The 13,707-nt window shown below is 42.0% G+C and overlaps 1 protein-coding gene across 1 annotated transcript; it reads left to right on the forward strand.

Annotated features, from left to right (window-relative positions):
- Positions 1 to 139: 139 nt before the first annotated feature.
- Positions 140 to 11,887, forward strand: dclre1a (DNA cross-link repair 1A (PSO2 homolog, S. cerevisiae)). Its single transcript, XM_049564243.1, has 9 exons — positions 140 to 886; positions 2,510 to 3,892; positions 3,991 to 4,124; positions 5,922 to 6,040; positions 6,379 to 6,522; positions 6,742 to 6,887; positions 8,431 to 8,585; positions 9,591 to 9,732; positions 11,251 to 11,887. Exons 1-9 carry the CDS (start codon positions 469 to 471, stop codon positions 11,415 to 11,417), a joined length of 2,808 nt encoding a protein of 935 aa, XP_049420200.1. The 5' UTR covers positions 140 to 468; the 3' UTR covers positions 11,418 to 11,887.
- The last annotated feature ends 1,820 nt before the right edge of the window (positions 11,888 to 13,707 follow it).

The following is a 13,707-nucleotide window of genomic DNA, read 5'->3' on the forward strand; positions in this document are numbered from 1 at the left end:
AAAACGAAAAGATAAAATTAAATTCGTCACCGAGGGCTTTATTTAGAACTGTAGACTGTTTTGTCACTGAATAAATTACCAGTAAACTATTGTGTATTTTTTTTTTAAAATTGTCTTTAGCTTGAATGATTACGAATTCAGTGTTGGGATGTGCGTGGAATGTGCTGCTCGGTTTCTCTACTTGTCTTTACCACATTCATCACTGTATTGTGGCGGTAACCCCTAACATGTCCGAGCGAACCTCACAGAATTTATTAGCTTTATATCCTAAATATTAATTATGACAAACTATTTTCGTAGCGGAAACTATCCTCGCGACATCATGGAAGCTAGAGTAGCCGTTAATGTACTGTAAAGTTTATTGTTTTCTGCCACCGCGGGATGTTAGCAAACAATCCTTGTGTAACAGCGACGGTTTGGCGAAGTTGTTGGATAACGTTGGGGACGTGAGGCTTTCTCTTGGTCCAAATGTCACAGAAGGACGATTCTGAAAATGACATTTGGGAGTATAAACCTCTTCAGAAGAAAAAGAAGAGACAGGAAGCACCGTCTGCACCTGCAACTGTGACTAAAAGAAGATGCACTATCAGAAAAACCTTCAAGAGAGACACTTCTGCCTCAGTCAGGACACCTGACAGGAAAGTCAAGACAGCTGAAACTGGACATTGTAGTAGTGCTGTCAACGGACAAAGCAGCTCTCAGGAACATAATCAGCCCTTAAAGTCATCTCCGACTGGTGACACGGACCTAATAGACAATGCTGCTGAGGGATCATCCTCTGGAGAGTATTGCCCTGTGTGTCAGATGCCCTTTTCTATTTTGATGGTACAGAGTCAAAGATGGCATGTTGCTGAATGTCTTGACATCCCCAGGGACACATGCAAAGGTACAGACACCTTTACTTATTCATACACTATATCTAAAAATGGACTGATACTTATTTTTAATATTATAATTATTATGCATTGTAGATACCAAAAATAAAACCTATTAAAATGTTATATATTGCAAAATTATTCCATGATACTTAAAGGAGCACTACAGCAATTCAGCACTGTCCTTCCACAAAGGTTGGGGACTCACAAAAGATGAAAACGGGGATCAAAATCACTGAGGCAGAGCTGGTCTTTGAGTCCCCCAGGATGGCCAGAGCTCCAAAAACACCAGAGTCTACAAAGACAAAGGAACAGAAGCGCTGCTGGGTCTTAGTAGTAGTCACATACAGGTGCACTTTGGATACTCAAGGTGTACAGTGTTTATTCCATCGTGCGAAGGGCTTATTGCATGAGTAAAGTATACTTTCAATCAAATAAGCAGACAGTGACCCTGATGAAGACTTGTGAGTTGCAGTGCATTCATATTTTTAATCTATATTGCCATGTAAAGTAATTAATTTAATTTTTAATTTTTCACAAACCCTACAGTATCCCTTGGATTGTTTTTGAAGGAGACTTGCATTTTATACTTGTGATTCAGAGTATATCGTAAGTGCTAATATCGTAGGCAACTGGACTTGCTTGCGTTTCTTGAAGACGTTTTGCCTCTCATCCGAGAAGCTTCTTCAGTTCTAAATGACTCTGAAACTAAGAGCTCACATGACCCCTACGACTCTGCAAGGGTTCCCACCCACACAGGGTTTATAGCCTGCAACTTCGTACCAGTCATTTAGAACTGATGAAGCTTCTTGGATGAGAGGCGAAACGTCTTCAAGAAACGCAAGCAAGTCCAGTTGCCTACGATATTAGCACTTACGATTACCATGACCTGGATGACTGAGAATCTTCACCGACAAATTGAGAGTATACTTAACTCATGTAATGAAAACTTCACAAGTTGGAATAAACCCTAGAGTCTACATTTCCCATAATGCAACTTGATAGCATCCTTCACCATGCTGCACTCTTATGTGATGGACTGAAGACATGGGAAAGGTTCCTGGCATACATTCCCAAGCATTCACGTCATCTGACAGCTCAAGGAGGTTGTGTAATTGCAGACTAGGCTGTAATAGGGGAAAAAATATTGCACATTGACAATATAGCACTTTATATACATTAAATGTTGGTTTAATAACCATAAAAGGTGGACTGGCTGGTGTGAGGCATCTGTATTTGTTTGCCTTTTGGGCAATTCTGTATTATCAACCTCTAACTCAGATACACTGGCAGGAAAACCTGAGTCATGGATACAACTTAAGATATGGGGAACATTATTTATAAGTCAGAAACTGAAGATTACAGTAATGCCAACATGACATGATCACGGCATCAGACCCTGACTGGTAAATGTCCATATCTTGTACACTTTTTTATTTTAACACACTGTTTTTGTTCAAAGTTTGAAGACTCAAGCCCGGTTTAAGAAAACCTAGGCTGCATAATCAGTGTTATTTTATTTAGAAAGCTCCGTCGTGCCACAGCAGACTCGTTGTATGTAGATGCTTTTGAATTATCGTTTTGTTTCGTGCTTTGATAAACCTAATTTCTACATGTTTTATCTGTTTGCACAGAATGCCCAGACGGCCTCCAGTGCATCTCCACCATTCCTAACCATTACAAGAAATTCAACCACACCCTCCTTGCTCATGGTCGAGCAAACGGTGACATGGACCTCCTCAGTCTGTCCCAGCAGGCAGACACCAGCGGGAAGACCAACCTCCCAGGACTGATAAAAAATAATGGCTCTATTTTAGAGTCTTCACAGGATAGTGCTCTCAGTCTCTCTGCCTTATCCAATCGTAGTGTCTCCCCTCACAGTAATCACACTGGAACACCACCATCTAAACTTACAAATGGACTTCTGTTACTGCGCTCACCCGGCCCAGATGATTTTAAGAAAAAGAAAGGCTGGTCAACCTCTACTAAAAGCCAAAAATCTATCAGTGCTTCCCAGGAGAGTAGAACAGAGCTGTCATCCACTCCTGTCAAGGCAGAGAGTGCAAGACAAGCCTCTGAAGTTTTACCCAAAAGTGAACCTTCCCCTGACATCTATGATGCAATATCATTTTCTCCTCTTTCTGAGTTCCCCACAGAGACTGAAGTCAATAATACTGAATGCAGAAAATCCCTTTTTAATAACGATGCATTTGAAAATGAGGATGAAAACTCGATGGAGCTGTTCAGTGACGGTTTGTCAAGTGAAGATGAGGTCCTCTCTCAATTTATAGATAATTTGGATACCAATAATGTGCAGGTAAAGGAGCCTGCTTACTTAAACACTCAGCTGGACTCACTCACCTCGTCGCCTCCTGCTAATCAGCCCGCCCCCTCTGCAGTTGCAGAAAACAGAACTGATTCCACAGGTGAAAAAGAAGCTCATTGTAAACCAACCAGTGCTGAAAGTCCATGTAAAAGCAGCTTTCAGTCTCCACAAAGTATTGTTTTAGAGCGCCTGAGAGAAACTATTCTGAGCTCAGATAGCCCACATTTGAAAAACTCGAACGACAGCAGTATTCAAGTGCCTTCATCACAAACCTCTGTTGTCCAAAGACCTCAAAGCATGCCGCCACAGAAGGGCAAGGCAGGTCAGGCCTCCTCTCTGAAGCAGACGGACATTGGGGTGTTTTTTGGCCTCAAACCCCTCAAGGAGAAAGAACCTGAGAGTGGACCAAGTGAAGTCAGCACCACCTCTTTGCTAACACGCAGTGAAAACTCAGGACGGGGACGACAAAGGAGAGATGGGCAGAGGCGACAAAGAGGAGACAGGCAGGGAAGAAGTAAGGCTGGTACATCCGCAGATACCTCACAGGAGGGCACAGTGACTGTAGATAATGCGGTGGATGCTCAGGGAGAAGGAGGGAGAGGCAGGAGTAGGGGATGGAGACAAGGAAGATGGAACAGAGGGAACGCTGATGGAGAGTTGCCACGTTGTCCCTTCTACAAAAAGATTCCAGGTCAGTGATATATTGATATTGTTGCATACATTTTGTGTTTTGTAACTGAAGATAATTGTAATTTTTTTTTTTTTTTTTTTTTTTTTTTTCCCACTCAGGCACAAAGTTTGCCGTAGATGCCTTTCGGTACGGAGAGGTCCAGGGCGTCACTGCCTACTTCCTAACACATTTCCACTCGGACCACTATGGAGGGTTAACCAAGAATTCCACATTTCCAATCTACTGCAATAAAGTAAGTCAAGCTGTGGCGATTTTTAAAACGTGAACGACACCCCAGTATGTGTGCTCCAGCACCTGGTCACTACCTTTTTGTAAAGTCCTGCCCTCACCTGCACGCTGTGGCCAGGAATGGGGATGAAACGGGTACCATTTTAACAAAAAAAAACCATGATAAAATTCCCAACAATTAGTCTTCCAGATGCAGGTTTGTTTTGCTATTCCCTCACTTACAGAGTGGGCGCAGCAGGCAAACCCAAAGAAAGGCTATCTTTTACTGTTATTGCACATTTGATATTCATTTTATAGGTTTACATAAGGTGTTAGCTATGTTATTATTATAATGTTTATGCAGATAAGAAGTTGATAGTGCTGCTAGTTTTATTTGTGGTTTTCAATATAAAACTTAGTGAAATGATTTCAGTGTGTATATCCGTACCTTTTTGACCTTTTCACCATGTCTCTACCCATGAACGCCCCAAACATAGCAAAATAAGAAGAAAACACAGGCAGAGGGCTGAGTCTCTGCAGATACATACATTGCCACACACTTCTAGTGGGTCATTAGAGATAGGGTTAGGAGAAACCTGCATAGTTTACCTTATACATTCCTTAGTTTATGCTTATACTATGTATTTTAAATAGTGGCTAAGTGCCTGATATGGTGTTTTTACTGGCTGGGTCATGCATTAGTTACACCACTGTATTTTGAACTAGGAGTCAGTTATGAATTGTTTTTTACCCCAGATTTAATTTGAGTCCGCTGAAACTACAACCCACACAAACCCACATTTTTATAACTCATACAGAGAAAGAAAGAGTGTGCGGTATTGTGTCATAAATAAATGGCAGGTCCTCCCTCCCAAGACCTGTTTGTCCCTGAATGCTAAGGAAGAAATTAATGCTTTGAAGGTGCTACAAATTCATTTTTTTCTTCTTCAGAAATCCTGTTTATTTGCATTTCATTAAAAGCTTCCTGCCTGCTTTTCTCCACAGAACTCATAGCCTGATCCGTTTGTTATCTCACTGCACTGCATTGACTCAGTAATGAAAAATTAGTTTGCAGTTGGCGGTGATGAATACCAATTTTCCCAACAATGGATCAGACCATTTTGGAGTTGATTGAAATTTGAAGACCTCTGTGGTTTTGGTCTGGGTCTCACTTTGTCTTTCTGTTTGTAACATAAGCGCTTTGTTGTCACTGTGCAAATGTTGCATCCAGTGATGGTGAGTGAATCAAGGAATAATCTGAATGAATTCAGGTATATAGCAAAATAAATATACATTTTAATTGAGTGTTTGAAGCTCTTTCAGGTTCAGATAGGATGTATAATTTCTATACAGTATGCTACTTGAGGTATTTTACATTTTTTATCTATCTTACTGAGATATTCAAGAACATACATCTGAAACGAATCCTATTATCTCAATAGATGGTATCTAAAGTCAAATGTTTTGGTGAAAGAAGCTGGAGAAGTTCTCCTGTCAAATGGGTCATGCTTTATCACAGTGTGAGTGCCATCTGGGGATAACAACTAAAAACAGACTGTCAAGGACTCATTGGGACTCCACTGGGGTTTTGTTTATTTGGTAGGTCACAGAAATTCAACTTGGACGCTAGGTGGGTCACAGCCCAGAAAAGTTTGCTGGGACGTGTAGGGTGTCTTAGTTATGCATACCATACATGAGAAGACTGTGTAAAGACTTATAAAAGACTGAAGTCTGACACCCTCTCACTTAGTGGTACATTGGTGGCTGTTTTAAGTAAACCCTGAAGATGTTTGTTCGACTGACGGCTGCCTCTCCTGGTCAGATTACAGGCAACCTGGTGAAGAGCAAACTGAGGGTGGCAGAGCAGTACGTCCACATCCTCCCCATGAACACCCAGGTCACCGTGGAGGGAGTCAAGGTCATCCTGCTGGATGCCAACCAGTGAGTCACCAACCTGACGTCACTATCAGCCAAACATCAAACGTCTGTTACTCATTTCAGTCAGACAGACAGCACTAAGCCAGCTGCAAAGATTGTGTCACTGAGGAATACTAATAGGCATTTTTGTGGGGAAATGCTTCTTCTGAATTCCAAGGCATTTCCTTCGGTCAGATGTTTGTGAAAGTCTGCACCATTACTGAATTCAATCTGATTACGTCAACGTTATTGACAGACTTTCCTCAACAGTCATACCTTCTAAAAAGATGCTTATCCTAGTTTTTCACACAGTGAATGCTTCCTTAAATTGTCATACATCCAGCTCCTGTCTGTTCTCTCAGTTGTCCAGGAGCTGCCATGCTGCTGTTCTTCCTGCCCGATGGACAGACAGTCCTCCACACCGGAGACTTCAGAGCTGATCCCTTGATGGAGACCTACCCTGAGCTACTCAGCTGCAGGGTGCAGACGCTCTACTTGGACACCACGTTAGTACCTCTCTGTCTCCTCTCATATACATGAATGTACCAGCCAGGACTGTAGTTTCATGGCGCCGCTCTCAGCTGTGTGTGACCTTTTTGGGTGGAGACTCTTCAGTCAATGTGGATCAGTATTAGCTGAAAACATGTGCACTTTGCTTCCACTCCATGTCCTCAATTCTCTCAAGCAAGGGACAGATTTTCATGTGAGCTCTTGTGTCTCTGTAGCTACTGCAGCCCTGAGTACACCTTCCCCAGGCAGCAAGAGGTCATCAGTTTTGCAGCCAGCACAGCCTTTGAACTGGTGACGCTCAACCCACGTACACTTGTGGTGTGTGGATCCTACTCTGTGGGAAAAGAGAAGGTCTTTATGGGTGAGTGTTCAGTGAAAATTCTGGCAGATAGACATGGCAGATCTGTCATGATAAAAACAACAAACTATTGATTAATTGATTAAACATAATATTGTTACTTGTATATCATCACCTGCAAAATGTCACTGCCGACATACAAAAGAGAAACACAAGGAGGAGCATGTAATCTTTTAAGTGAAATAAAATCACAATTAAAAAAAACTGCAACTTAGGCCATGTTTTTGTTTACTAAAAACCAAAATAGATAATAAATAAATAATTGTTATGCAACCCATTCCTGTTGGCACCCATTTGGCTAATATGACAGTTACTGATAATACATAAATAAATTGGTTTGGGGTTGATACAGTAGCTTGCACATATTCAGCATCAGTCTGTTCTTTAGACAATTTGATAATAAGTGAAATGTTTTGTGATGGCTAATTATATCACAGAAAATGAAAGTAATTTATTTATTTAATTCTGGGAATAGTAGTAATATAAAGGACGGTATTACCACCAACAAAAACGGCCGCACACAGAGTCCATGTGTTTCTGAACCTAACAGTAAGATGATTGGATTTTTCTGTAGCCTTTTATCACTGCCTGACCTTTCCTCCCTCGAAAGGTCGTGTGAGATTACGTGTTGTATCGAAAGGGAGCAGTGTGGAGAATTGTGGATTAGTCTGTTTTGAGAAAAGAGCCACTCTGGTGTCCTTTGCTGACATGTGAATAATGCTCCATTCCACTTTGGTGTGGCGAAATAATCACAAACCCATGTTGTCCTCTCAGAAAGTGAACAACACGCATTCACTCTGTAATAACCTTTTGCGTCAACAAGCTCCGCGTCAAATTAGAGCGGAAACAAACAGCCACAGCTGATTCAGACGACTGTACAACTGTAATTTTCTCCTGTTAGTCCACACAAGTAGTTGTGCTCTTAAAGGGATATTGCGGATTTTTTTTTTTTTTTTTTTTTTTTAAAAATTGATTGTAAAAAAACAATGTCCTACCAGCAACTAAGTGCCTCTATGTCAATAATGTTACTCGGTGTTACACGGTCTGCATACTTTCAGCAGCTTCTGTGTTTTTTGCCAAGTAAAATGAGTCTGGTTGATATCAAGAGAGCACAGATGGGGCATAGGGCTATCTGTTGACAAGGTAAAGAGGTGAAAACGTTCTACATATAGCGTACACTCAAACTGACTGGCTCTTTCAGCTGGCTGTAATAAGCTGTGGCTGCCGGCTCCATCCACAGCAGTACATTTTGTAGCTGGTACTCCTGCCTGCTTTTCCAGGCAGGAGAAGCATACTGTAGGTATTACACTGACCGTGGATAAGTACCTCATGTAACCCCACTTCAAAAAATCCAAATTACCCCTTTGAACACTTCACAAGGTCGACAACGTGAGAGATTTTATCCAGATTTTTTTCTCTGGAATCCTGAAATAAAATGTACATATTTTTACTGGGGGGGCGGGGGGACATGGGTTTTTTTAAAACGAAAAGACGTCATTACCCACATTCCTGTCCTCACACAGACTTTGTTCTGCTTCATTCGTAGCACTGGCAGAGGTCCTGGGCTCTAAAGTGTGCCTCTCTAGAGACAAATACAACACCATGTGCTGCCTGGAGTCGGAGCAAGTCAGGCAACATATAACCACCGACTGTAAGGCAGCCCAGGTCCATGTGCTACCCATGATGCAGCTCTCCTTCAAAGTAAGTGCGGCAGTGTCACTTTCCATAAACCTGAAAAAAGTCATTAGATTGAGACTCTCTAGAAAATGTCCTATTTTAGGGGCATGTTTAGAATAAAACAAATAGCAAAATAAATAATTAAATGATCCACTACTTAATGAGATGAAGGGGAACAAGCTAATATAGTTATGCTGTATTTCTTTAAAGTTCTGCAGACCTCTACATTGTAACAGTTTCTCTTTCTCAAGGACTGTGTCCAGTGATTTATGGACAGTTTATTACGATGTGCAAACTTTTTTATTCTGCTTACGGTCCGTTCATACACAAGTATCTGGGACAGCAGTTGAAATAATTAGGAAATGCTAATTATGATGACCAAGCACGCCATCTCTCCACAAGGACCAAAGCGTTTACATTTGCCATCTGTATAACTACAGATAAGTCCCAGAGTTGGTATAATTCAAGCTTCACGAGGCACAGAGAGGCTGACTTTTGGGGAAATATATGCAGTTTATGTTTGTACTGAGACCTTTTGAGTAGTGACTGTTTGAGCAGTTTTTATCAAGAAGAGCCACTGCAACTTGGACAGAGTCACCTTGAAATAAATTGCTATATAAAACTGTAGAAGTTTAAATTAAATGTTTTCACCTGAGAGAAAAAAAGAAGTATTTTTCATGTTTTTAAGGTTAGCTATTCAAAACACAAAGGAGGATGATGAAGCTGCACAAACGTGGGTTATTTTGAAAGAGAACTTCATGTACATGCATAGAAACAGAATGAACTGAAAGGACACTGATGCGTTTGTCATGGTCATTCAACTAGATTGTTGTAAGTTGTTATGGTGACAACTCGCGTCACTGGGGTCGTAGACGGTGCAACAGTGTTCTATTATGACACATTAGAATTTATCCAAGCTCATGCTCAACATACTGCATCTCCACTCTTGCCTTTATGCACGCTTTTTCTTGTGTATGAATATAGAATTCTCACTCCAGTTTCCCCTCCTCGCCCTCATCTTGTCTCCAGAAACTGCAGGATTACCTGGCACGCTTCTCGGGACGGTATGATCAGCTGGTGGCCTTCAAGCCCACAGGCTGGACCTTTAGCCAGCAGGTGGAATCGGTGGAAGATATTCAGCCTCAGATCAGCGGCAACATCTCCATCTATGGTACACACTTTTCTTTTCTGACATATTTTTACTGCACGTCACACACTGAGCGAGCCGCCTGTTAATGACGCTGTCGGCAAAGCAGTAATGATTGCGCTAAGTGGCTAATGGGCATGTAGCTACTTCCATGTTTCAGATGATACGTCATGTTTGTAGTCGACCAATGAAGATGAGTTTACATATCACCTTGGGTTTGTCCTTCACCTTCTCAAAATGATCCCACACTTTGGATTTCCTGCCCGACATGTTATTAACTAGCCTGTGGAATAACCGCCGGTACCAGCCGTGTACATTGCTAATGTTAATGAATCACAGATGGTTTTCATTAGAAAATCCTCTGCAGCATAAATTAGGGCTGAAACTGTTACTACTGTTTCACAGCATTTGAAGCACTTCTGCAGAGTTGGACATATTGGAGCTCCCTCTCTCTAACTGACCAAAAGCAGAAGCCTCTTCTAGTCATAAATTAATTGTCATCTTGCTGCTTGCTGCGAAAACCTAATCACGGGAGCAGCATTTCCCTCCTGCCAAAAACGTGAATGTTCATCACATTGTTGTATTCAGCCCACAGCTCCCTCTTTTGGCAAAGAGAGGAGGAGGAGGTAGGGAGGGAGGGAGAATAAACAATCGATGGCTCCGTGTCAGGTTACTCCAGTTAGGTGACAAGAGGGAATACACTCATTTAAATGCTAGATCTTGTATCTTCATTCACGGTCAGCACTCGCCTAGCCTCAAACCCCGGCTCTGAAATGGGTCATGATTTGATTTTGGCTCTGCAGCTTTAGCCTGTGTTCTGAGCAGATCTATCAACAGCATCAGCCATCTGGCCTGTAACCTACAATCACCAGCGAGAGGCTTTTGCGGCGCACACTTGCACATAATTTCTTCCTCCTCAGCAGTTTGTGTGTCAGTCAGGCGGAAACTAATTTGCGCCCTCTATCTCTCTCTCTCTCTCTCTCTGTGCTGTGTGTTGAGCTCCTCCTTGCTCTTCCCAGCCATATGCTACGACTGCTCCTAATATTGTTCTCTGCATGTGGGAGGATTGACTCGAGAAAGGCTCAGTTTCAGCGAGATTTGTTTAAAGCAGCGGAGCACATCGAACCTGTGGAGGGCTGAGGGGAAGATAAATGAGAGGCAGCCGTCCTGAGATGTCTTCTTATCTGAAACCTGCCTTGTCTCTTCAGAAGGGAAAGTCTGAGCCTTTGGATCACTTAGTTTAGCATCTGGCCCCTCATGTAAGACGTCACCCTGCTGCCTGTCTGATTGACCCCCCCCCCAATGCTTTGAGACATCTGGCTCCATGATGAGTTTTCACCCCGTGTCAAATGTCTTCTGTGTTCACTGAGCTGGATATTTCCCAGTGGAGAAATTAGAAAGAAAAATATCAAAGCGAGAGAGCCGATTGAAAGTGTGAAGTCCCTGTGATTCAATTCCGAACCACTGCTTGACTCTATATTTGCGTTTTGAGCACCAGTATTTTGGCACATGATGATTGCAATGCCACTGTTCCCTCAACAGGAGTCCCGTACAGCGAACACAGCAGCTTCCTGGAGTTGAAGCGTTTTGTCCAGTGGCTTCAGCCCCTCAAGATCATCCCTACCGTCAACGTGGGCAGCTGGGCGAGCAGGAAGGCCATGGAGAAGTGCTTCAGCGAGTGGCTCACGGAAACTAAAGCTAACCCGTAGCTTATTTACAGGTGAACTGCTGGACATGAAATTGCCTCTGTAGCTCGTCGGTAATAAGAGCAAAACCAATTAATTCTCAATCCTGTATGGCCATGGGGAACAAATATTTAAACACTACTCATTGTGTTGCTTTTATTGAAGCTGCTGGCCTCAGACGGCTGAACTCATAACACTAGCAATTCAACGCAGAGCGATGTGATGAAGCAGGTGAACTGTTTCTTTTCTGAATAGAAAGGTCATGTATACACGCTTGAACCAATTTAATAGAAAGGCTCTGCTTTTATTCACAATGTGCTCAATTAAAATAGAAAACAAGTCTGAAAGCTGCTCAGTGTAAACAGGATCTGAGGTCGTACACGCATCATGTCTACAGTCGGAACTGTCATCTACAAGTGTTAAACAATGGAACTGAAATAATAGAACTGAAACAATGCAATTTCATAATTATCTGTATTTTTTTTCTATTTAATATAAATTTTTATGCTTGGAAAAATAAATGTTTTAATGCTGTTTTAACACCTTTTCCCTTGTTTTTATTTTTTGCAACATAAACTGTTCACATGACATCTGGAGATAGGTCAGAGATTTGGTCCAAAGTATGCTGGAGCACATGGGCTTGTGGCGACTGCATTTTAAGACTAAAGCCAAGTTTCTACCAAACACTTTCAGTATGGTACCTCTGGCACCAAAAGTAACCCTTCAGACATACAAATACGCTTTCATGTGGGCGGGGTTGTTGTCACTCACTGCTCCGTCCAGCACTCACTGTGTTCCCTCCTTTATCAGTCTGCACCTCGTTTATCGTCCACAGAACGAGGCTGCACCGACATTTTCAGAACAAAATAAAACAGGCTGCAGTGAGAGTCTCTCTCCATGGGATATTTAAAAATGGCAGTTTTGTGTGTTTAATCCTTCTCAGGCAAGCTCGGGGGTTTAGTGTTGCCGTAGCCCACGGGAACTACGCTCTACGACGAGGATTGGGATATGTAGTTCACATAATCCGGTTGCTTGAAGATCCACTCATTACTGAAAGTGTCATCCAAGAGAGACGATTAAAAACTACTGGAAATGTCAGTTGTCATCATACATTGAGTAACATTACAAGTGAACGTTCCACCTTAAAAGTCGCTGGCAGTCGACCCAGTGAATTAAGTTTTTTTTTCCTCCAACTGCAGCTGCTGCAAGAGGCAGCAAAACATCCTTTCATTTTATAGTTACAGTTTACTAATAAAACTCTCCACAGTATGAACAGTGGTTACATGAGCCTCAAAACCAGCCACAACTCAGCCCTGAGCAGAGTGACCGTCCTCTGTTGACCAATCAACAGACTGCAGTGTTCACAGCTCCACCTTTTAGCACCAGATCTGTGTGCTAGGTACCCCAACAGAGGGGTGGAGTCTGTACGAAGACGCAACAGGCATTGAAACGTTAGTCTCTCCTTATAAAAGATTGCCCCACTCTGAGAGCATCAGCCAGGCCTGCAATTTCTTGTGAGGTGGTTGTAGTGCGTTAAACTTCTTCCTCCGACTGCTCATATGACACGTCAAAAAAAAAATCATTGTGCATGAGATTGAAGACAGTCAATAGGCTATGTGTAGCTGTCTGCATTTATCTCCACAGTATGTCATGTGCTACCTGCCTCGAGAAAGTGTGACAGTCAGGTGCGCACATGAGTGATTAACATCAAGTGATGAGGGTTAAACAATAGCAAGCGAGAAAACTAAAGTCAAGCAAACCTTTAGCTATGCCTGGAACATGTAAGTACGAGGACTTGTGGCTCACCGAGACATTTACTTATAAAATAAACTGGGAGTTACTTAGCTCTTTAATTTGTAAAAAAGGTCTATCACTTGCATAATATAAATATATATAGTTTTGGCAAGAGACCAGATAGTCTGCCATCACTGTTCACACATTCAAGCCTCTCTTTCGTTTTAATTGAGTGTCTGTAAAGCCTGCTAGTTCTCATTATAAAAATTCTCAGTGTTGTAGCAGTAATTAACCTCAAGTCATGTCTCAAACTGTGGGTGTTGGGGCCGAAAATATGAAAGAATTGGGCCTGAAAAGTCCTTAAATTTGATATTTAAGAGGCAGTGGGAACCCAGATTATTTTTTTTAAATCCACAAACTTGGCATAATCAGTGGTTTTTAAGGTTGTACGTCTACTACTGTACGTCAAAATGACATCTCATTCATGTGTGCAATCTCATCAGTGCATCTTCAGGCAAATACAGTGTTAAGGAGGACTGTCATTTGTGTCGTGGCTTTCAAAACGCCAGCTTGTCTTGAA

The sequence above is a fragment of the Epinephelus fuscoguttatus genome, linkage group LG20 (genome assembly GCF_011397635.1).
Source record: "Epinephelus fuscoguttatus linkage group LG20, E.fuscoguttatus.final_Chr_v1".
NCBI classification, from domain to species: Eukaryota; Metazoa; Chordata; class Actinopteri; order Perciformes; family Serranidae; genus Epinephelus; species Epinephelus fuscoguttatus.

Coding starts and splice junctions, on each gene's coding strand:
- dclre1a (XM_049564243.1), top strand. CDS start 469: ATGTCACAGAAGGACGATTCTGAAAATGACATTTGGGAGTATAAACCT. Junction 887..2,509: donor CCCCAGGGACACATGCAAAG/GTACAGACACCT, acceptor CTGTTTGCACAG/AATGCCCAGACGGCCTCCAG. Junction 6,041..6,378: donor ATCCTGCTGGATGCCAACCA/GTGAGTCACCAA, acceptor CTGTTCTCTCAG/TTGTCCAGGAGCTGCCATGC.